This window comes from Convolutriloba macropyga, chromosome 8 (assembly GCF_964194025.1).
Source record: "Convolutriloba macropyga chromosome 8, txConMacr16.3, whole genome shotgun sequence".
Classification (NCBI taxonomy): Eukaryota; Metazoa; Xenacoelomorpha; order Acoela; family Convolutidae; genus Convolutriloba; species Convolutriloba macropyga.
This window is the reverse complement of record NC_134475.1, coordinates 3,767,483-3,793,180: the sequence shown is the minus strand read 5'-3', so window position 1 is coordinate 3,793,180 and position 25,698 is coordinate 3,767,483. Positions and strand designations below refer to the sequence as shown.

At 35.1% G+C, this 25,698-nt stretch overlaps 2 protein-coding genes across 2 annotated transcripts in view; both read right to left on the bottom strand.

Moving 5' to 3' along the window:
* LOC142344396 (small ribosomal subunit protein eS19S-like) overlaps positions 1-25,698 on the bottom strand; it is a 416,658-nt gene that overhangs the window by 203,094 nt on the left and 187,866 nt on the right. The gene's annotated exons all lie outside the window — the stretch shown is intronic.
* The window catches only part of LOC142343878 (uncharacterized), an 87,585-nt gene that overhangs the window by 8,556 nt on the left and 53,331 nt on the right, over positions 1-25,698 (bottom strand). The window contains exon 6 of the mRNA XM_075395252.1: positions 5,205-5,478. Within this exon, the coding sequence (XP_075251367.1) occupies positions 5,205-5,478 (274 nt within the window). The remainder of the gene's footprint in view (positions 1-5,204; positions 5,479-25,698) is intronic.

Below are 25,698 nucleotides of genomic sequence, written 5' to 3'. Positions count from 1 at the left end.
AATTTTTTTCAACATGAACGAAAGCTGAACAACCAAACACTTTGATAGATTCTAAGTTAGGTTTCTTCTTGTACATTGCCTCAAAAGGTGTCTTCTGAATACATGAATGGAAACAAAAATTTTCAATCTCACTTGCCATGTTAAGTGCATATGGCCAATACTCTTTTTCTAAACCTGACTGCTCTAAAAGACATCTGGCCATTGGGGTTATTGTCCCCCAATTCCTCTCAACCTTTCCGTTTTCTTGTGGTGTATATGGTGCCGAGAACTCAAGCCTAACGCCTTTTCGTCTACAAAATTGTTTTATGTCATTTGACACATATTCCCCTGCACCGTCACAAACTAAGGTTCCTGGTTGTCCTATGTCTGCAAAGAACTGTTCAACTTTTTCAAAGGCCTCGTCCCTTGTCCTCAAAAAATATAGTTTCTGATATCTGCTAAAACTATCCACGAACCCTATTGCATACCTATGACCATCAACCGCTTCCGGTTGGATGGGCCCTAACATGTCGGTATGAACAATTTCTAAGACTTCACTTGCTCTTGTTCCTGAGTCTCTTGGTACTGGAAGTTTCTTTGATTTATTTAGCTGACATATTTCACAGTTTGCTAAATCATGCTCGTTTACTTTCAGCCCCACTGCGTGATCTTTTAATTTGTATATATCCTCAACATTGTTATGACCCAAACGCCTATGCCACAAACTAAGGGGATCTCCATTTGCTAAGTTGCACTGCTCGTCGTAATCAATGTTGTGCCAGATAAATAAACTATCTCTTTCCTCGAAAGGGAAAACTGTTCCGTTCTTAGTTCGTATTTCTAACATCCCACCAAAGACGACCTCATTGCCTGTTGCTCTAAGTTTTGACACTGATATCAAATTCCTTGTGTTGTTGGGAACAAGCAACGCATTATTTAATCTTATTTTTCGCGCTAAACCATTGGAATCCAAAACCCTCATTTCAACTGTTCCTTTCCCACTAATTGAACTTTTACTGCTGTTTGCATTAGTGATGGTACCAGAATACTCCTTGTCTATATCTATGAATAAACTTTCATCTTTAATCATATGACTGGTAGCACCTGAGTCTAAAACTAGCTCATCTGCAAGGTTGTTTTCCGACGTTTGAAAGAAGGAAAAGGTTTCTTCTTCTTCTTCTTCTTCTAAATTCTGCTCCTCAACTAAATTTTGCGTGCCCCTGTGGTTGGTTCTCCTGCTTTGACTTACAAACTTTTTCTCATGTTTCTGTTGTTTTCTACAGAATTTAGTTATATGTCCGTGCTCACCACACTTAAAACATTTCATTTGAGAAGCTTTGGTTTGTTCAGGAATCGTTTTCTTAAACCTACATTCTTTTGCGATATGTCCCATTTTCTAGCAGTTGAAACATTTCCGTTCCTTATTAAAGAATACACTCTCTGTTTTGGTTTTTACATTTTCATCATCGAAGTTTATCAGGTCTCGTTTTATTTCCTCTAGAGTTTTCTCATCTTTGGTGTACTTCACGAGTGTTGCGAAATTTTCATATTCCTTCGGGAGCCCTTTTAGAATTATTGAGACAAACATTTTTTCACTAATTCCTTCATTCACTAGTGTTAAGTTGTATTGCATATCATCTGCTCTGGTGAGATAATCTACTATACTCTCACTTGAAGTCTTCCTAAGGCTAGTTAATTGCGCTATCAATTTGTGTAGCTGGGGTCTCTCAAAACTTTTGAAGCGTTTACACAGTACATCCCAAGCTCTAGTGCCATCACCCTTATGTGGTCTAAGAAAAAGAACTGATGTTTTGTCTAAAGCCTGAACTAACTCGTACCACAATGTCTTCTTTTTCTCTTCTAATTCTTCCCTCCCTTTTTCTATAGCTTGCCTACGTTGCTCCTCTGAAGAATTATTTCTAACCGATGGCACATAATCTAGATAGGTGGCGTCTCCACTAAGAACTTTACCAAGTTTTAAAGAGTGCGTACGAGCCTCAAACTGTTCAGCAAAATACAAGAAATCATCCTCACGCCCGCTGAATACCAATCTTTCTAATTTTGAGCTCATTGTTAGGTCTGTCTTACTTTCGTTTAATTTCCGTTCGCCTCAAATTAACTCTTTTGCTTTAATTGTTCCCTACTGAACCAAAGACTTATGATGCCCCAACTATGTCCTTTGTTTTTCTAAGCTAGTACTGCTCTAGGTAAATACTCTTTTGTAAAAAGGGTCGGGCTGTGAAAAAAAAATCTTGTTCGGACTTAGATCAAAACTGCTTTCCTTTCTACGCGTGTTTGAATCTGTTGCCTGTTGGTGCCTGTGTTATGGGGCGACGAAGCGGTGAGTCGTTATGTTTGTGTATCCAAAAAATGCTTTTTAGCACCAGGTTAGCACTTGTTGTAATATGGTAGCACTTGTTAGAAAATAAACACTAAGCAAAAAGAGTTTGGTTGACTAAATTAATCTAGAAGTTGGTGTTCTGTTCGAGTTCTGTAATATCCTTGACAAAATCGAAAGCAGGACATTGACATTGAGCCAGGGTTTTTCTGCCGCGATTAAGCACGATGAGGATACCAAAACCCTCCGAGGATAATGTACTCGAACCCTAATCCTACTCCTAATTAAGAAATGTTTTACCACCAACTTTTGTGTCTTTCGACCAAACTTGTATCTTACAGAAGCACAGCACACACAATTGAAAATAAAACAGTTGTTTAAGCTGAGCTGTTCTCAGCTATACTAAGCAATCCTGGTTCCCCGACAGCTCTGTTATACAATTGAACCTCCGCGCTCCTTTTTGATTCCCCACAACAGCTCCACTCACTCTTCTTCACAAGCAGAATCCACTGCTTAGCTACACACACTTAGAACTCCACGATTGAAGTCCCCCGACCAGGTACACAAGCTCTCGACTCAACAGATGAAGTCCCCCAACCAGCTTCACAAACTGCTCACTTCACAAGTGAAGTCCCCCAACCACTTACAAAAGCTTCCAACTCCACAATTGAAGTCCCCCAACCAGTCACACAAGCTTTCAACTCCACAACTGAAGTCCCCCAACCAGTTACACAAGCTTCTTACTCTTGCTTCTTCTGGTCTCACTTGGCCACTTCTTGACTACAAGGCTTGTCTCTCCTTGTCTTCCTCCCCCAGTGATTTCAGCGATCCTCTTATGTAGCAAAGAGGCGCAGCAACAACGTTTTTCTATTTACGATGGGGGTTGATTACTTAACTTAGAAAAGCTCTGGGCCCATAACCTGTCGGTTAATGGGAACGCAGAGACAAATCTTGCAATCGAATAGTTAAATTAGAAATATTGGTTGACAACTGTGGCGATTGACACGAAATTCAGTCCATATTTATTACCCCAAACTACCGCACTTTTACATTCATGGTGATCACCTTTAATTTATAACTTCCTTGACTTCTTTTGACATCCGATCTTAACTAGCTATTTACTTTGATAATTTACTTCTCTAAAAGATCAAGGGTCATCATATCACACATAACAATATGAAAAGTTGGGGACCAATCTAGTATAAATAGCACGTGTTAGCTCCTTGTTGCATTCACTCATTTCATAAATAACCAAGATGTAAATCAGCACGTGGATGAGGTACGTATATCTTTCCATACTTTAAACAATTAACATTATACTTTCAACAATGCTGTTGAGGGTTGGGACTACAATAATACACGCCTTGTTCAGTGGATGCTACCCCAGAATTTGAAAACTGTTGATTATCTTGCGAAGTGTCACCGTACAAAAACTGAATTTCTTGAATTGATTAGGAAGGGCAAAAACATTCCAAGGGAAAAACCATGAGAGGTTAAAAATAGGGTTCAGAAGTGGATGGAGGTTTACAGGGACGAACTGATAATTATTTCGTTAGGGCTTGTAATTGTTTCTTCACAATTGTAATCTGAAATGACGTCTGTTTATTCGTAATTTGAAAATGATAGATAGCTTTTGAGGTGGTGCCCCGCTTACAACCTAATGGAGTTGCTAAACCTTGTATCTTGACTCGTTAGGCCAATTGATTTTTCGCATTAATCCTCCTCTGACCAATGCTCTGAGAGTAGACTTTATTTTAGCCTAATTTGTTACAAATGCCGTCTTCTAGAATTGATTTATACTCTTGACTACAACATTGTTTTGTTTTTCTTTACTTCAGATCAGCGTGCAACACAAATGAGGTCGGAACTGCCTTACGATTTCCAATGTTCAAAAATATGAGTATATTTACACGAACAATTAAGTCTCAATTAATTACTATTAAAGTTCGGGCAAAAAAAGTTTTTGGCTAATTATATGTTCTAAAACGTAGTTCCAACAGTTCATTGAAAATTTCCTTTTTCAGAAATTGGCCATGTAGTGTGTCAAGTGTTATTTTTTTTCGATCAAAGAGGTAAAGCTAGGAAACACTCCTTATTATTTTAAACTCACATAAACGTAATTTGTTGAATGCTGCACTCTTGAAGGTCAGTAGTAGTTGTGTGTTCTTTAAGTCCTTGGAAGATTTGTTCAATCGGAAGCCACAATAGATTAAGATTTCGGTGTTGAAGGAATTTCGGGGGGGTTAAACGAATAAATTCCGGGTTTAAATGAGTTGGGGTGTTGATTATTATTATTATTTATTATTATTATTATTATTATTATTATTATTATTATTATTATTATTATTATTATTATTATTATTATTATTATTATTATTATTATTATTATTATTATTATTATTATTATTATTATTATTATTATTATTATTGTTATCGGCGTATTTAATTATTATTTGTATTTAATTACTATTTAATTGTATTTAATTATTATTATTATTATTATTGTTATCGGTGTTAAATTATAAGGGGTTAATTAAATCGGGGTGACAACAAATAGAACCACGGGATTCATTACACTACAGATGCAGTCAAAGTAAGAAATCTGCTAATTTCGAATCTAATCCGATCATAGCGTAGGTAAGTGTTATTTATTTATGACAAGCGGTAATTAAGAAACATATTAAACTCCTTGGAAATTGATGTAAACGTGCACGAAAAGTGCGCACAAAATCAGCATGACGCTTGAATAGCATTTTCTGTTCAAATCAATGGTGTTAGCTTACGGTGGCCTGGTCTCAAAAAGCTGTTGAAAAAGAAAGTTAGAGGAGAACGCGAAAAAGCTTTCATGTTTATAGGAAGCTTATATTATTCTGGCTACTTTTCTAACAGGAGGCGGTGGTTGTGTTGTTGTAGGCTGCGTGGCGGCGGGAGGTGCGTGACCCATCAAGTCCGGGTGATTTGGAATTTTGTTTGTCACAGACGGAGACCTGTTCCTATCTGGACCCTGAGCAGGTAGGAATTGACCTGCACCCCCACCCCTGCTGTCTCTGTGATGTCTGGGGTGGTGATGATGGTGATGGTGATGATGGGGTTTGTGTTTGTGCCCTCTTTGGGAGTGGTAGCCACTCTCTCGTCTGTCACAGCAGAAATCTGCTCCTGGTCTTAAAAAGGATATATTTTAATTTATTGTTTGTTAATCAATTTTTAATATCAGCGCTTATAGCTGTCAGAAAGAGATCTATTCTTGAGAAAATTTAGTTTTCAAAATTAATAGGTCCCGGTTTCGTTTGACGTTTTATGTCAACCAATTTGTAGCAATTTGCTTATGCTTTTAGATATGGTTGATTTTATTCCCGTCATTTTTCAACTTTAAAAAGTGTGAAGCGAATAGCAAAATAAGAAGTGAAATAGAAAAGCTCTTCAAAGAGTCAAACAGTCTAGGAGTGGAGATCAACATACGAATATATCCAAGAATCTGATCTAATAGCAATCGGAATCTTCATCAAATTAATTCACGGATTCCAATATTTTTTGAAGGTTTCCAGACTATATAGCAGCCTACAGATGAAGTATTTGTTTAATGAAGCGAGAACGCAATATTCTTTAGGCCGGACAACAAAACTTAAGACTTAATCATAACATAAAGTTCTCATGGTTGAAACTATCACATCTTCAGTTGTAGGTGTAAGTTTTCCACGAATCCACAATTAACAGCACATCATTGGAAACAGTGACAATTTGCAACTGGTTATCGCAAATCTATTTTTGAGGAATTTATGTCCAACAGAGCACGCTTAATACTATCCCAGGTTGAGGTCCAGACACAAAACCAATCATGACCACACATTTTTCGAACAAAAATGACCTCTGGGCAGACTTCCCAGACCGAAATTAACTCTGATCAGACCGTACCCAAACCATTGTCCAGAATAAAGCGCTTATTATCAGACTCAAATGCAAACCATTTTCCAGACTATAAACAGATTGTACATAGACTTTTCAGACCGAAGTGACCTCTGATCTGACTGAACTCAAACCATGGTCCGGACTCTAGTGCGGTTATGACCAGACTCAAAATCAGAGCATTGTCCAGACTATGAATAGAATATGCTCAAACCTTCCAGACAAAAGCGACTTCTGATCAGACTCAATCTAAACCAATTCCAAAAAAATGTATGTCTTCCCAAATTTTGTTGCTTGATTGGCATATTGCGCAAACAAACCAGATTTTTTTTTACTGAAATTTGTCATTTCCTGCGAACCTTCAAGTCCTTTAAGCTAACTAGACCAATAGTTGTTGCTATATCAAAAATTTTTGTGCCTTCATGATTTCAACAGACTTCTTTTGTTGTCAAAATGCTTGAAACATTATAAGCTTAATGCTGAGGTGGCAAGTTTTCCCCACCTCATCATTAAGACTTGCCTTGATCAGGAACAATTGGGCTGAAATTAAAAGTCATGAAAAATGGTTCAGCCTTTTGTGCGCAGGGACTGCTGTCGAGACTCTGTAATTTCGGTCTGGCAACACAAGGATGTGCGCTCGAGTGGGTCTGATCATAGCTCAATTTGGTTCTGGAGCTTAACTTGGGATGTAAACATTTGGGAATTCCGAATAAGTAATTTTTTATGTATCAGAATGTATCCCAATCTTAAAAGACAACAAACAGCTCGTAATTTCTATAGGGTGCGAATAGTTTACCTACCAACAAAGCCGATGAAATACACAACAAAACCCCATTTAAATTGTCCGATTACTTAGTTCTAAACCTGTTCGGCACTTCTTTGAAAAAAAATTTTTTATGTTAGTTTCACTTTAGATATAGTCATTTTTGAAATTCATGCACATCAAGTTTCATAGAAACTTAAAAATTAATTATCGGCCAGCTATTAAACTTGTGTGATTCTAGAATGAAATTTAGAACTGAACGCAGAGAAAAATAAATACATTAATCCGAGAATAAATTTATATTGCAAGCTACAAAATACAACAAAATCAAATTAAAAAAATCAAATATTGCAACTTTTAATTGATAAAAAGGAGCTCCATCAAAACCATAAAGCATCGAATTTTGTTGTTGATCTGATTTTCGTCATTAAAAAATAGCTATCAAAAACTTTTTGAATAATTATTAAGTGGTCCGTTATGAGAGTTTTTTTTTAGAGTTTTAGAGTTTGTAGAGTAAAGAGTTAAGTTTCTAAGAGTTTTTAAAGTTAAGAACTTTTTAGAGTTTCTTTTTTTTGCGACCACAATGATTATTGGAATTATTCCTTTTATACGCAAATACCACTGAGCATGAACTTTTGCTTCAATGGGCTACACGGAGTATAGTCGCAGAGTAAAAATGTACTGAATCAGTATATCCCAAGTACATATTTTCGAAAATCTCACATGTTATAATAAAAACCACCTTTTTTGCCGTTACGTGCCTTTCAAAACGAACTTTTGCACTGGAAAGACACATTACCGTCATTTACACGTTTAATACATGTGTAATACACGTTTAATACATGTGTAATACATGTTTAATACATGTGCAATACGTTTAATACGTTGCGTATTAAGATTTCAGTACATTTTAACTCTGCGACTATACTCCGGGGCATTTGTTTGGACTATTTTCAGTTTGCCTTTTTTCAAACTTGGTCCCTTATTACTGGTTTTTATTGAAAAATTGATATCAAAAGTATAATCAAATGGAGCATTTCTATTGGCAGGGACCAATGGTCGTCCTGTAAGTAGTAATATAGTGAGCTACACTCCCCGGGGTGGGTGAGGTCCCCCATGTATTAAGATAGGGTATAGCGTATTTTCCGGGATTTGGGCCCTCCCTAACGTATTAAGATAGGGAATGAATTAGCATGTATTAAGATTAGGTATAGCGGCGTTAATGTATTAAGATAGGGTATAGCCGCCATGTATTAAGATTAGTTATAGCCGGCGACATGTATTAAGATTATGCGCCGACATGTATTAAGATTAGTAATAGCCGCCGACATGTATTAAGATTAGTAATAGCCGCCGACATGTATTAAGATTAGTAATAGCCGCCGACATGTATTAAGATTAGTAATAGCCGCCGACATGTATTAAGATTAGTAATAGCCGCCGACATGTATTAAGATTAGTAATAGCCGCCGACATGTATTAAGATTAGTAATAGCCGCCGACATGTATTGAGATTAGTTATAGCCGCGGACATGTATTGATTAGGTGCCGCCATGTATTAAGATAGGGTATAGGTTTTGTGTATGTATTTGTGCATGTACATTTTCTAGTAGTATAGTCGGTGCAAATGTGGGGGGTAGGTTCGGAGACGCTCCTGATAGGCTGAAATTTTGAGGGGAAAATATCAATGTTTGTGTAGTTATTAAGTGATTACGTGAGAACAATAGAATTGGCGTGGGTAATTAATTGCTGTAATTATGTGAGGGGTAATTATGTGACAGGTTGAATTTTGTTTACAAATTTTATGTTATTAAATTGTGAAATTAATTGGTGGGGGTTTTCAATTACCCTAGTTATCTGAGGGGTAATTATGTGACATGTTGAATTTTTGTTTACAAATTTTAGGTCAATTGCAAAGATTGTTCCCCTAATTGTTTGAATCAATTGTGTAACAAATGTCTTTTGCGCGCTCATTAATTGGAAAAAGTCAAGATAGCAAGAGGTAGTTTTGATCTACCGTCCTCTGGGTTATGGGCCCAGCGCGCTCCCACCCCACTGCGCCATCTTGCTAATTACATGCATATATGCATTATTTTTTGTACATTATTTGAAAAAAGATGTTAAATAAAAGAAAAAAATGAATTAAAATAGTATAAAATGACAGACACAGTACAAATTATGAGCATCAAAATACAAAATTACTCAATCATTTACAATAAATTGTATAAAATTCAATGAACATCAAGGTACACTTAGCCGAGTGGTTAATAAAGTTCGATAAAAAAGTTTAGAAAACTCACGATAAACAGTTACGAGAAACATATACTATCGACTTTATTAACTTCAGCTTACTAAATACCAAAATGAACACCACTACATATAGTTACTTATAAAATTTAACACGTGTACATCATGAATATTGTTCAAGTTGGTTTGGAAAAACTTAAATAGTTGAAATGCTGCAAAAATTGCGTAGAATCCACACAAATTTTGCATCTTCTGAAGTGGTCGATGTATTATTTTGTGGTACTTTTTACCTAAAAATTTGTAATGTGTTACTGATCGAGCCAGAGAATCCGCATAATAGTAACTTCTGTTGAGTCGAGCAATCAATATCCAATGTTCACCGACTTCTTTACTCGAAGCAGTGTTAATGATTGCAAAGCTGAATTTGGGTAAATTTGGAATGAAATCTGCTGGAAACGATCCAATGTATTTGAATTTTAGCTCAGGAATGCGTTCAATAATTTGTTGAAGAGATTGATTATCCATGACAAATAATCTTCTGTTTCAATTCGCAAGCTCCGTTTGAACAGGGATTTCTCACATTACAATCAAGTTGAAATGATTCGTTCTTTTCAATAAAGCAACAATCTTTAGATTGGGGAATTTTACGTATCAGACCTCCTGTAGATTCACTTACTCTGTCTTCACTATTACCTGTGACATCGGAATGAAAGATAATAATGATGATTAAAAGTCCCAGGAATACTGCACAAATAAGGTATACATATAAGTTTGGAGTAGGTCTACCCCAATTTTCATCCATTCCCTATCTTGATATTATAGTGTGGAAAGGGTTGCAACTGGGCGATGAAAGTACATATCCAACAAATGTTCCAACGCAGAAGGCAATAATATAAAAACCATAAAAAATTGAGAAGAAAATTAAAAAATCTTGATTAATGCAGAGTTCTTCAGACATTCTTAGCAACTGTTCCAAACTGATCAATTTTAACTGTTGAGATTCGTTCTCCGAGAACAATTAACTCGGTAACATTGGTTAGCGGACGTTCAAAGAACATTTCTAAACGAAGACTTTCCCCACTGAGTTCAGGATAATGAACATTTTCACCAGCATCTTGAAGTGATGTGAGATCGAATACAAGCACATAATGATCTGTGAAGAAATCATTCGGTAACGCAGGAATTTCTTCGTTGAAGTTCATTGCCTTCATTGTTGTAACATAAGCTCTACAATTGTTGGTTGTATCAATTGAGACAACAGCTCTCCCCCCTCGAACAATTCTCAGCTCCCGCAGTCCAAACTTTCGATAATGAAAAGGATTTTCTTGAAAATGTCCGGTGAATGCTGAATTAGTGTTCATTGCTATTGCAATTCGTCTGATTGGGGCATTATTGAAAACATTTTCCTGAATAAATTGATTTTGTCCAGAAGGAATAATAAATGTTCGCGCAATTGTCTCCATAAAATTATAGCAAGCTGGTTGATGTGTTAGTTGATACTTGATTGTCTGGTGATAGACCTCATTAACGACAACACGTCTCGTAAAAAGTGAACAGTCAAGAACTCTAAGGGAAACATGTGGATTGTAGGAAATCATGTAAAAATTTGGTCTCGCTCGAATCAATTTGAGTCTAATTTTTGTATTTGGAAGTAATAATTTTTCACATTGAAATAAGTCGATTGCAAGTTTACCATATAAGGTAACCCCATCTTTCAACAAAAGCTCTTCTTCCCTATCTATGAACGGACTTTTTTCATAATCACTAGGATCTTTCTCAAATTCGTATCCATGACAAGCCAAAATTCCTTCATTATTCATTGTAGAAGCATTGAATTCATTGGATATCAGAGCTTTGTGGCCATAGAGTCCGTTAGAGTTGTACACTTGTTGATTGTTTAAATACACTTCGCAGTTGGAGAAAAGAGAGTGTAACAAGTTGTTGACATGAGTCAAATATTGTAAATCATCATCAGTGAAAGTCATACCCATATCTGGTTTTCCATGCTCCTCTTTTTTCATGAAATCGTCAAATAATCTTCCCTTTTGTAATCCAACTTTAATTTGTAAATGAATATCTCTCATATCGAGATAAATACTTCTATCTGTTTCAAATTCAAATTCAATGCTGCTTTCATCCAATGAAGTGCTGGGATAAACTTCTTGAATATGGGATGATTCAATTGGTTCCAAAACCGGAATTTTGTCAAAAATCTCCAAGCAAGAATTTGTAAAGTGTCCATAACGGAAATTACTGTCATTTGTTGATCTGGTATTCATTTTAGTTTGGTAAAAATATCCCTCCTAGTTCGACGACGTCGACTGATTTTTGGCGAGCGTTTTCGAATAATACGTCGTTTTCTAGGTTTTCCTCCTCCTAGTTGTTTACGTAAAGTTTTCTTTCCAACATCTGTGGCTGCAGATTTGAACTTTTTCCTTCCAGCTAATACATTTCCGATTTCTGGCGCAGCTAATTCAATCAAGTCAGCACCAACTCTTTTAGCTGCTGGTACAACATATCGTCTCAAAAAAGGAATTGCAGTTCTCCCAATTGTTTGTGCTAAAGCTCCAAATCCTCTTCCCCTTTGTCTTGAATAACCACGAAAATACGGTAAATCACTGTCTGCAACCATTTTTTGTAAACTTAATTTTAAAAATGATTGTCTGAAGCTCTTCTGAACATCAATACAGCTCTTGTTACACCTACTGAATTGAAGGGAACTTTTTCACCGTATGAGTCGCGGAGCTCAAGTTTAATGCTGTGGAAAGAATTTTTAAGAATTTTTTTAAATTGTAGATTTGGGAAGTTTTGATAATTCATATATTGTCCAGTAGATATTATGTCTCCATTCTTAATTTTAGAAATAAACGGAATACATCTCAAAAGCGCGGCTTTTGTATCACCTACAATATTGTATTCAACAATATCGCTGTATATCATGAGAGTATGAATTCGAACAATATCATAGGGAAATTTAGGAAAATGTGGTCCAGCACCACTCATAAAAACACCCATTCCGTAAACAGCTTCCTCACACCCAAATACGTGACAGAGATCAGTACTGAAGATAACTAGTAACGAGTTTTCATTAGGAAGGCTTAGGGATATTCTCTGTGTAATTCTGTTGACTTTTAATTTGATTGGGGTTTTCTCATACTTTTCTCTTTCCTGAATTTGTTTGTTCATTTCGTTCACAATATCAGATATTGATGGATATAGTCCTGCATCAATTGTATAATAATCGGAAGGTTTTGTATCTGGAGTTGCAGCATCTAGATAGAAAAATTTTCCATCTGTAATATTCTGGTACAAAGATGGATATGATAGTTCGGTTATTGCCACCTCCCATTCTCCTTCAAAGTTAATCTGTTCGGGAAGGAAATTGGTAAAAGAACTCAATGTATTATTTGGATAACAATCAAAGGATGCGTTGGAAACCAGCTCTACCGTAAAAGAGTTCATCACTAAATGATACACTTTGAGAGCTCTTGTTCATAAAATTTTCCTAGTATTTCATCACCCTGCTCTCCCTTGAGGTTGTATGTTGGAGGTTTGTACGTAGCAATCTTAACAATTTCAAAGATTTCACTCGTGAACTGTGACTTGTATCCTTTTCTAAAAGGAATATCGTATTTCGAAATTCGTACTTTATCCCCTTCTTTAAACCGAGGTTTTTTGTATTGTCTGATCGGATTTTTGTAAAAAATTGATAAAAAGTCTTTGTTTTTTACCTCTTTTGGAGCTTTACCTGTAGATCTATTTACTCTACTATTCATTGTATTTAGGAAAGATCCCATTTTTACAAGGTACTTATGCCCGTTTCCTTCCATGAAGCGATAAATAATGTTTTTCAAAGATCTGATAGCTCTCTCAGCTACGGCAGCTTTTGTTTCACTTCTCGTTGAATAAATTTTAATTTTCTTTTCTCCACAAAATTTCCGAAATTCGCCACCAAACTCTGTTCCTTGATCAACCCATACTTTTTGTGGGATGTTGTTTTTTCGTAGCATTTTTTTGAAAGCTGCTACAGCATCTGTAGAATACTTTGATTTCATTGGTTGAACACGGACAAAACGAGAAAATACATCAACGCAGATTAATAGATACTTTACTCCGTTATTAAACTCTGACAATTTGTCCATAAAAGCTAAATCAAGACACCAAATTTCATTTATCCGCTTTGCAAATGCAGGTAATCGTCTAAAATGTCGATTTGCTTGACGGTATTTTGTATAGCAATTTTTAGTGTGGAGAAAGGAAATAACCTTGCCTCTTGATAAACCGCTCGCTTTTTAAAGATTTCTAACCGATCCAAATGCAGCTTTTCCTTCTTTGTATAATCGTTGAAGTTTCGCTTTTTCAGATTTTGAAAGGGATCCAACTCCCTCTGTCTTTGCTTTTGGCATCCTTGTTTACAATTTTGCTCGGACTTATCCCTGTAGCATCAAGTATTGTGTAATATATATCAGGAAATGCAATATTTTTTCTCTTCAATGCGTAAATAAAATCGGTAAATGCTACATTTGTATCTCTTCCATCCTGTAAAATGGAGTCACTGAGGGACAGCTTGATTCGAGGACATTTGAGTATTTGATCTACAACTGACTCGTTTTTGAATGATTTTGTGTTAGTGGTGATGTCCTTGTGAAGAGAATCTAAATTTTGTGGAACGAAGTTACTTTTTTCCTCGCTCTCGTCCAATTTATACACATGTAATTTGAATTTTTGTTCGTAAAGCTGTTGAGGAATCAAAACAAACTGTTCCATTTCAAGAAAGACGGTTAATGATAGACGGAGTTAGAATTGATATAAGTTCTATTCCTTTCCTTGAACTTAAAATTGCTCTCCTTTTATTTATTCCATTTCTTTTTAGAATAAGCTGATGAATTTCGTCTTGATACTTTTTTACGTCTCGTTTTTGAATATCTTGCAGTTCTCCTCTGAGCATGTTTACGATGCACTCGTTTAGGAACTGAATAAATTCTTTTGGACAATTTTTTAGGTAAATTCTTTTGAAGTTCCGGGAATAACTTTGGAACGTTGTCAGAGTAGAGAGATGTTGTGTGCTCATCACTCAAAAATGTGGTCTGCTGTTTATGTTGTGGAAGGAACAAAATTGAAGGAATCGATCCACTATTTGTACAAAATCGAAGAGAGTCGACTGTTTTGGGAGTTAAATCAATAAGTAAATGACCATAAGGAATAGAAGTTGCTTTGGTATACCAATCTTTTAATTGTGAACCTAATCCCAACTGTTGGCTCAGAGTGTTTATTTGCAGTACATCTCTAGGAGATTTGAACAAGACGATATGAGTATTTTGTAACTCTATATCTCTTCCTAATCTACTCTGATGAAATAAATTGTGTTTGATGTATATTGTGCTGAGTCCTTTATGTCTTCCAGCTGTTGCAATTTTAACGAAATCTTTAGAGCTGGAAATCTCCTCACAAGAGTCGTCAAAAATTAACAGATACTTTGTTCCGTTATTTGGGAGGTTTTGAATAAACTCAAAGTCAACTCCTTCTATGAACTCAATATTTTTAACATCTTTAGACATTAAACCATAAAGAGATTGATAATGTTGATAGAAGTAGTAAATTTTGTCGAACTCTGGTTGAGAAGTTCCAATTGTTAACCATTCATGTATAAGATGAGATTTCCCAGATCCGCTTGGACCAACCAAGGAAATAAAAATTCGTTCTTTTGTGGAAATTATCTTGTTCATAATTTAGGTGAAGGTAAAATATAACCAACTGTACTAGAAAGGATTGCAATCCAAACTGTTGTTTCTTCACACGTTGTAGCCAATTTTATTCGTACTATACAACAGACCAGAATTACGAGTATAACAAAAAATTGGGACAGAAAAACGACTAGAGACCTATTACAAGTCTGTCCAAAACATTTCCATGCTTGTCGTTCCTGATTATTATCATCAAAGACAAAATTACCCAAATTTAATCCTTTATCTGTATGCTCAGTCATTTAAACGTAATCATTGAGACGATAGAGAAAATGTTTCAACTGAATTGTGATGTAAATAAATAAAAAAATGAGATAAGCTTCTAAACATAAAAAAGAAACAAACAACAGCGACAGCCAAAACACTGTCTCTTCACAGGAATTAATAACAGAAAGCATAAAAAAGGAGAATAAATTCAAAATTAAGAAAAACGACAGAATTGAAATGAAGAATAACTGTGTAACGCTAGGACAAAATTTGTTCAACTTTCTCATTTTTGAAGCAACTTTTCTATGTTTTGTAGGCGAAAAAATGATTTTAAAAATTAATTAAAAGACAATATGATACATTACAATCAAAGTATATAAAAATATTTACAAATATTAAATTTTGTCAAAAAAATTAAGAACCCAAGTTCCATAAGCATAAGCTTTCTTCTCTGCACAGTGCAATGTTTTCTTGTGTCGGTAGGGGTAGTTACTACATTCCCAGATTGTATCTTCGTTGGAAATCAACTTAGAGGCTTTTGGACATCCAAAATCGTCCAAATTTTCCACATCCTTACACAAATAATTGGATAGGATTTTACATTTCTCCAATCCTTTGGCAAAGTATTCGGTTGTAGGAGAACAATGTTGATGAATTATGGTTGGAAGATCTGAGTAATCAACTTTTCCATTATTCCAGTTTATTCCATGTAAATTCTTTGTGTTCCACTTTGCTTGAAATGTTGGCTTGTAGTCATTCGGTGGGAGGAATGTATATCCTAACACAATTCCGTCCTTGAAAATTCCCAGCTCCTTGACAACTGTTCCCTCCAAGCACTCAATATCAAACACAACGAGAGTCATCCTCTTTTTAGCTGAGATAATTGACAAATGATTAACAATCTAGTATTTTAAAAATATGAGGATGACAAACTTTAATGTAGAGACAAAAGAATAATCCAGTTATATGACCTAGAAGACAGGAGCTGGGTAATTGCGGCAGCATGTAACAATAACCTGGTCCTTCGTCTGTTGTTGTTTTCACAGCTCCAGCAGAATCATGTAAAATTGCATGTAGACGAAAAATTTTTGATCTAGCTAAGAAAAAGTCCAAAAGAGAGTTTCCATATCCAATTCTTCCTCCGTGAGGAAACTTTTGATCAATTTCGTCCAAATCGACATTTCGGTCCCAAATTTTACACGCTGCGAGAAAACAGTTTTTACGTTTTTCGTTCGTAGGGAACATTGAAAGTATGCTTCCGTAACAATTGAAAATGTTTACCAGAGTAACAATATTCATTAACTCTGAGTTGTTTCGTCCAAAATAATGCAAGTCTTTTTGTAATTTTCTATATAGGAAAGAAGTGTTGGTAGATGATCTACTAGATTTTTATACTCCTCTTTTTTCAAATCAATCTTTGTAAGAAAACTCCACTGATATCCGTTCCAGCGATGTTGAGAAATGGAAATTTCTTGTTTGTCAGAACGATATGTTAGAGTTGTTCTGCGCAGCCCATTATGAATAACCCACTTGAATTCAGAAATTTGGGACTCTACGTCTAAATTATCCAAATTGGGAAAATTTTGCGCTTCAAGAACTGTATATGAATACCTTTTAAGCTCGTGATGTAACCTGACGTGAAAAACTTTTGATTTATCTCTGAGACTTAAGAAAATGTTTCTAGAGCATCCAATATCCCAACTCATTCTAAGAAGAAAAAAGTTTCAAATGAAAAAAATGTTTGCTGAAAGTCAAATACATATAATCACCAAATATTCATCATTCAATATAAAAAACATCATAATATTGCGCAGCAGTAGTTATTGAAATGTACATTGTTCAATATTAGAAAAGTCTTTAAGATTTTCAATAAGTTCCTTGAATTCTTCCATTTTATAGCTGACGTAAGTCACTTGCTTGAACTCATTGCTCTCTTTGCGACAAAATAGTCGGATCTGGACATAAACTGAAGCTGTATTGTCCTGAACGTACTGTATAAAGGTAACGTAGAGTCTTCGATTTTTTCCAATGCTGATCTCTCTTGCTTTGTGACATTGTTGCAGCACGTCTTCCATTTTTGGGTTCCTCTCAAATTGAGCTGGATTTTCTCGAATTATCCAGTCCCCATTCAGCAGATCGTTCTTCAGAAGACAAAATTTCTTGAATTCGTAATCTCCAATTCTCAGTTGTTGGTACTTTTCAAATGTTCCACATTTATCTTTTTTAAAGACTTGAAAAGTTGGTTCCGAGTAATTTTGTCCATTTCTAAATATTTGGGACACAGTAAATCTCCCAAATCTGTTTGGATGAGAACCAAAGTCAATATAAAATGGGACGGAATCAGTACCCAATTTAGGTTGTGAATCTGTAAACATTGATGGAGCGCTCGAGTAACAAGGAGATACTTTGGAGAGAGACATTTACGTAACTTGAGTAAGCTGCGAGAAGTTGATTAAATGATTTGCTTAAAAAATTAAGGGCCTCTACAACGCAGAATTTCCTTTTATGCTAATGACATCATTGTTTTTGCACAATTTCCTAAAAAGGAAGAGAAAAATGTGTCTATTTAGAATTCTTCCTTAAAAGGATTTCTAATCAGAAATTTTCAATAAAGAAAACTTTTGAATCATTATAGAGAAAGAGTCTTTGTGTTTAGCACGTCTGTGTTGCATTAGAGAGAAGTAGTGACGAAAATATTTTGAACAAGTAAAACATCGAAATTTATTAATCCGCTGTTTCTTGAATTGATTCATAGTTCAAATGAGATTTTAAATTGCACATAACAATTTCATTGGTTTCCTTATTTGGAATTTGAATTTCTTTATAATTTATAAGTTGATTTCCTTATTTGGAATTTGGTTTTATTTATAATAAATAAATTAGTTTCCTTATTTGGAATTTAAGTTCAAATAAGGAAATCAATTTCTTTAGAACTAAATAATATTACAGAATGGCAGCAGTTATGTGTCAGGTTTTACCACACTTTTACAAAAAATTCTGTGAAAAGGCGTTGTTTATATCTGTATCTGTCAAAGATTATAGACCATATATTCTTACAAGTGAATATGTTGTTGCTTCACACAACAGTTTCTGTCCCCTGAAAACCTGTCGATATCACATTGTTCTCATTTCTTTCTCCATCGGAGACTTGCTTCAAAAACTGGAAGATCTCTCCTATTTATATCAGACAGTTGATTGTTTATATACATTATATAAACATCAATTTTTTGGCAATATTTTGGAAGAATCGGGACTTGTCTTTACTCAGTTAGACAGAGCAGTACAACACAATTATGAGAACAAATATGTTGAGAAGTTACCTAGTGTGTCTAAAAAAAGATTGAGTAGAAAGAAGTTCAAGAGACATCTACTGCGCGCTGAACAAAGAAATGTAAGCACACAAACAATGGGATCTTCTTTTCTGGACAGAATTCAATCTCTTAAAAACTCAAAATATGAGGGTGAATTGATAAAAATTGTTGACTGTTTGTTAGACGGTCATGGCTTAATTGATAATTCTCTGTTATATCTTGAAATTAGAAAGTAATAAATTTGTAATTGCATCACAATTATTTACATAGTATCAGTTTTATGTTTGGTTTAAAAATCAAGAAAATTCAATTTCTCTTTTTTTACAATCTTTTCCTTAAATGTTTAAATTGATACCTCTAATCTGTTAAATGTCAAGTTTTGTAACAAATTATTCTTTTAAAAGTCGAGTTTTCTCACAAAAATTTTTGTTAACTGTTGGGTTTTGGAACAATTTATTTTAATAAAAGTCGAGTTTTCTCAACGAAATTTTTGTTAAATGTCGAGTTTTCATTCAATCTTTTTGTTTAAATATCAAAAAACAGTTTCCAATTGGATACAATGAAGCGCAAATTTTTTCCTGATTTTCACCAGTTTACGGTATAATTTAACGCAAAAAAGGAAGAGATTTTTAATTTGTAAAATGACAAGTTTTCTTTTTCTATAACAACTTATAAATCGAGTTTTCATACAGGTTTTTTTCTTAGAAATCAAATTTCTGCTCAGTTTTTTTTCTTAAATATCAAATTTTTGATCAAAAACTTTTGTTAAATGTCGAGTTTTGATAATGCTATTTCCGTTAAATATCAAGTTTTGTAACGAAGTTTCAAAATTCAAAATTTTGTTTGATTATATCCTTGTGAACTGGTTTAGAAAAGAAAGCTCACATGAGAAAAATTATATTATAAAGAATGTTTAAATACATCACCAGGAAAATGTATAAATCAACATACAACTTTTTCGTTAAGAACGATTACAAATGAAGCTGCAAAATTGTACCAACTCGAATCTATTCAAACAGAGTTCTCACAACATACTCTGGTAAGTTTTGAATCTCATTCCCAAAAGGTCTAGAACGTTCAAATATTACTGGAGGATCAGTTGATTGAACGCTGATTGAAGTTGTTGAATTTTCATCAGTCAGCAAAATTGGATTGTGCGCCGTTCCATCCTCTATGGAAGGTGTTGTCATTGATGGAGTAGTCGACATATCAGTAGAACCATAGTACTGTGCCGGATCAAAGTTCTGCTGTTCATTTGCTGTCCAAGTGCTAGTATCAACACTTAGCTCGCTCCCATCAAAGCTTGACACAGTTTGAAGCAAATTCCCTGACTCCTCCACTGAACTCAAAACTTGATTTACATCCGGGCTAGAGAACCAAGAGTTGGGAATTTGCCCTTCTTCCCAAGGGAAAGTATATTGAATGTTGCCAGCGACGTAGGTAGGTGGAAATTCTGTCCCAGCAACGTGGGGATAGTGGTGCCCACTAATAACAGCAACCTCGTGTCCCATCGCTTGAGTTCCAAGCTGATTCTCCGTAATTGGAACCTGACCCTGATGATAGGTGTCGAACTGTTGTCGCTGGTGTTCAATAATATGCCACACAGTGATGGGTAAAGTCATTACAGTCTCATATAATCCGTTTGATAAGTCTTTAATACTTATCCGAGCAGTCTCCTCAGTGAAGGAAAATGAGTACAGAAGACTGTTGTTTTGCACAGTAAACTCCATTTTGTTCAGATGAGTTGATAGAAGTGGATTTTTTAGAAACAAAAGCAGTTTGTAAATGAACGTATTGAAAACTGTCAAGTAGAGGGTAAGTTAGAAAACAAATTTCACTTTATAGTAGGACAAAAAGAATATCTAAGTTAGAAACAGATAAACGTTACAACTGAAGTAAGATCTGTAGATAAGAAGAATGTGAATGTAGGAACTCAATTGTATAAAGTTTTGAAGAATAGTTAGCAGGACGATGAGGAACAGAGGTGAAATTAATTTTGAGGAAATGAAAGAGAATGATGAAGTCTAACTTTGTCGCTCCTATTTATAGTGAATTCCGTCCAATAAGAACAAAGTAACCAAAGAAGGAAATATTTTGTAGAAAAACTGACGTTAGTAACCGAAACAGGAAATGGAAATCATTTAATGTATCCAAATATGGAAGAAGTTGTTATAAAATGATGCTCGTATACGAAGCAGGAACATCAATGCGTGAATAGAAACCAAATATGGTTTTTGAATAATACATGTATCACATGATACGACTACTTGTTTCCTAAATAAGGATAGCTCATTGGGAACGAAGTGACATAATTTACCAAAAATGTTAAGCTCTGATAAATTTGTTCAACTTCGTTAAATTTTAAATCAATCTCGGAAAGTATTCCATTTTTGGAACAGAACTTTTGTATATATATATTTGGGAGCCGAATTCCAAATCGAATTTTTACTCCTTCAGAATTGTAATCTGTATAATAATGAAAAAACAACGCGCTTTGTACAGATGAAGTGATTGCTATGGGGTCAGGAATTGGAATACAGTTCGCTTGTGCTAGATTTCTGTACTGTTCTAAAATTTCGGGAACAGAATTCAAAATAAATAAAATTTCGTACTTGTTAATGTGTAGCTCTGACGATAAATCAAATGATTGTTTCGTTATATAATCATCATATTTGAATTTTTTAATGGAAAATGTTGCATATTCGAATCCTTTACTAAATCGGATTATTCTATCATTCTGAACGCAAATGTCCAAGAAATTGTAGAAAAAATAGGAATCAACATCAATCTCGTCAACTTTGTAAGCATCGGCAATTCCTTCTTTCCTCTTATATATTTTTTCCAACAACTGTAAATGATTTTTGATTAACATTTTTCGCAAATGAGCAAAATTTCACGCAATACTCTGTTTATGTAAACGAAAATTAAAATTAAGAAACAATTACACAAAATAAAACCGTTAATCTTCAGAATAATTTCTTTAACACGGGATTTCGATTGGTTGAGAGGTTCCAAGACAATAACGTTAAGTTGTAAAGTAAATATTTGTTCGTGAAGTATGGATGAATATTTGTTTTCGACATCTTTAACATTGTTGTAAAAGCACATTCATGTGCTAATTTCAATTTTCAATAGGACTAGATTTGTTTGCAAGCACCGAATTCTGTCAATTGCGGATAGACACAAATTTGAATCACAGAGTTTGTTAAGATTGGAACAATTTGTTTGAATTTGTTGTGAGTCTGTTTTTGGATTATGGCTGGATGAAATATGAAAACTTATAAAAAATGTAAAAGAAATGATTAAGAAGATATATAAGAATGATTTGCTATTTTTGAGTTTACTCCAAGGAATGAATTCACATATTTAAAAAGAGTGTTCTTAATTATTAAAGGTATTTGTAAATGGAAGAATCTGATTGGTTTATTCATTATGTTCTAGAATGTTCGGTTATGACAACAAGCTTCTTAAAATGGAAATGATAACTTTCCATATATGGAGTGATGCGTCATAGCTGCGTTCCCTAAATGTACAAAAATAATTTCTTTCATTCTCACTTTGTTATTGTCACAATTAGTTGCTCGTCACAATACGCGAATTTGTTTCATCTTGTACCAAAACAATGCCTTCTCTCGATAGAAATCTCCCAGTGAAATGCACAAAGTGCAACAAAATGGTGGTGAAGAAGAATATGGCAAGACACAAGCAGTCTTGTGATAGTGGGACTCTATTTTGTCCCAAATGTCCACATTTCAGTACAAAGAAGAAAGAAGACATGAATTACCACATTGCTAAGCATCACGCTCCTAAGGATACAAAGCTAAGCACTATGTGTACTGTATGCTTGGAGGAAATTCCGAGTTTCTATTCTCTTCAACAACACAAGAGGAGAAAGCATGGACCTTCAACAAAAGTTGGAACAAAATCGAGTGAAAAGCTTAAAGAAGTTCTAGAATCAGAGGAGCTGGAAAAGGACAACGAGCAGCTACAACAAGAACTTAGTGCTTGCCAGCACTTTTTTGACGATACTGAGATGGAAAATGGAAGACATCAAGTGTTCAACTTCAAGTTGTCCAAGCTCGATCCTCATGAAATTAATAAAAAGTTGAAAGAAGAATTCGAAAAACTCAACTGTGCAGCCAAAGTCAACTTAGCTCTAGGATTTATATTAAGAAATGTGGATACGGACGAGTATCGATACTTCTACGCTCACGAGAACAACACTTTCTTCGAGAAATCTCATCTACTCTGTTCCAAAGGAGACTTAGTCTCTCTTCAGGACAGGATTGAAAAGATGGATTTAGTGGAGACGTGTGCTCAGGAGCGGGAGAATACAAAATGGCGATTTGCTCTGACTACAAATGTAACAATATTTTGCGCTCTCCTAAAATCCATTCCAATGGGATGTATCGATGCTGTTCTTCCTGAACAGTTACTCACGCGACCAGATGTGAATTGTCTCGTATCGAATGGCTATGGTGAGACTTACAAAGATTATCTTTGCTTATTCCGAGCTATAGCTGTTCACTTATATGGATCATCGGAGCTTGAGACCAATGCAAAAAATTTGTTTAGTGCATTCCTCCAAGAATCTGGACAAGACGCAATCAACTTCAGAGGGGTATCGATCGATCATCTTGTATTTGTTGAAAATGCGATAAAGCACAACATATTTATTTACGATATTGACATTGTAGATGGAGATTTTGTTGGTGAACTTGCGAGGAGAAGTATTGAAATGTATGAGAAAAATATTAATTTATTACGTTACAACAACCACATATGCTATGTAGATGATATCAACAGATTCTTTAAACGATTCCGTTGTCCCAGTTGCGATACGTTCATTCAGAAAGCGGGAAATTTCAACCGCCATGTTAAAACGTGTAAAGATAGAGTACAGCATATTTACCCAAAGAGTGTGTATACATTGCGCGAGACCTTATTTGATAAGCTTGACGGATTTGGAATTTCCTACAACGAAGATCAAAAATTGTTCAAGAACTTGGCTATTTTTGACTTTGAATCGATATGTGTACCCTCCGACCAATTAAAAGATACAAACACAACCACTTGGATTGGAAAGCATGAACCAATCTCTGTCTCTATTTCCTCCAATTTAATTGATGAACCTGTCTTCCTATGCGATAGAGATCCGAAAGCTCTCATTATATCTTTTGTTGAAGCTATTGAAGACTTAGCAAACAAAAGTAAAACTGAAATGCGGACAAAGTTTTCCTCTATTGAAGCAGTAATCAGAGCACGAGTTAACGCAATTGGCGAAAATTTAATTAAAAGAAAGGATCAAAACGCTTCAACATTTGAGTGTGAAGATGAACGTACCGAAGAAGATGATGATGAAGCTGATATGTCTACGCAATTTCTCCAAATGCAGAAAAACCAGCTTTTGGACTTACAGCAGCACTTTGAGCGTTATGTGAACACTTTACCTGTGTTCGGATTCAATAGTGGAAAATATGATTTAAATCTCATTAAGTCCTATCTCCTACCCTATCTTATTCATGAGCGCGACATTCAACCTACTGTTATTAAAAAAGCAAATCACTTTGTTTCTCTTAAGTTTGGTGATGTACAATTTCTCGATATCCTCAACTTTCTCGGTGGAGCTACATCACTTGATTCTTTCCTTAAAGCATACAAGACAAATGAGACCAAAGGATTCTTCCCCTATGAGTGGTTTGACTCTCCCGAAAAGCTCGATGCAACTTTTCTCCCTCCTTACGACCGTTTCTTTAGCAAACTGAGAAACTATAATCCACTGGAGAAGGAATTTACTGATTTCACTAAATTGCTTAACAGTGGATTTTCTCAACAAGAGTTATTAAAAAAGTTGAGGTTGAAAAATGTTCCTCCATCTGGAATTGACAATTACAATTACCTGAAAGGGGTCTGGGAGCAAGAAAAAATGGCTACATTCAGAGATTTTGTCAAGTGGTACAACAACAAGGATGTTGTTCCAACACTGGAGGCAATGCAAAAAATGATGGAGTTTTATCACAACAAGGGTATCGATATGTTAAAACTTGGATGTACACTTCCGAACTTGGCTAATATCTGTCTTCACAAGTCAACAAACCACAAGTTTTTTCCATTTGTTGAAGCTGACAAAGATTTACATAACAAAATACGTGAGGATATGACTGGTGGTCCATCTATTGTTTTTACTAGAAAAGCAGTAGTTGATCAGACCTTCATACGAAACTCTGAAAACCTTTGCAAGTCTATCGTAGGTATTGACGCTAGCCAACTCTATCCCTTTTCAATGTGTCAAGAAATGCCCACTGGACTTTACACTCGATGGGAATTTGATACAGATTCTCAAAAATTCAGGGCTCGAACAAACAGATCTCGAACATTTGAGAACATGGTTATGTCATATCTTCAATCACAACGTGCCGAATGTAAAATTGAGAGCTACTACACAACCGGAAAACAGAAGAAGATTGATTGTTTTAGCGTAGACGGATTTTGCACACATTGTAATACGGTGTTTGAAGCCATGGGTTGTTACTTTCATTTCTGTCCTTGTCAGGAAGCTAAAGCAAGTCTCTCGGAAGAGGAAACACAGAGAGGGATTAGAAAAAGAGAACATGATGAATTGAGAAGAGATTACTTAAAAAGTAAAGGATATAAGATTGTTGAAATCTGGGAGTGTAAATGGTGGGTAAGTGTTAAAGAAGAAGAAAATGTCAGAAATCACGTGAGAAAGAACTTTCCTTTCAAATTACCTTTGAAGCAAGAGTCTTTACTAGCTAAAATAAGAGATGGGGAGATGTTTGGATACGTACAATGTGATTTGGAAGTTCCCACAGGTTTGAAGTATAAGTTTTCGAATTTCCCGCCTATTTTTAAAAATTTCAACGTTAGTCGAGCTGATATTGGGGATTATATGAGAGATTACGCTGTCGAAAACAACTTACTGAAGCAACCTCAGCGAATGCTAATTTCAAGTTTCAATCTGGAAAATGGAACAATTATTACTCCCCTACTAAATTTCTACATCAGCCTCGGTCTGAAATGTACAAGAATTTATAGATTTGTACAGTACACGCCGCGCAAATGTTTCAACACCTTTGTACAGTCAGTGGTAGACGCTAGAAGAGGTGGAGATGAAAATCCTGATTCCAGCGTTGTTGCTGAGACTATGAAATTATTGGGTAATAGCTCTTACGGTTATCAGATTAT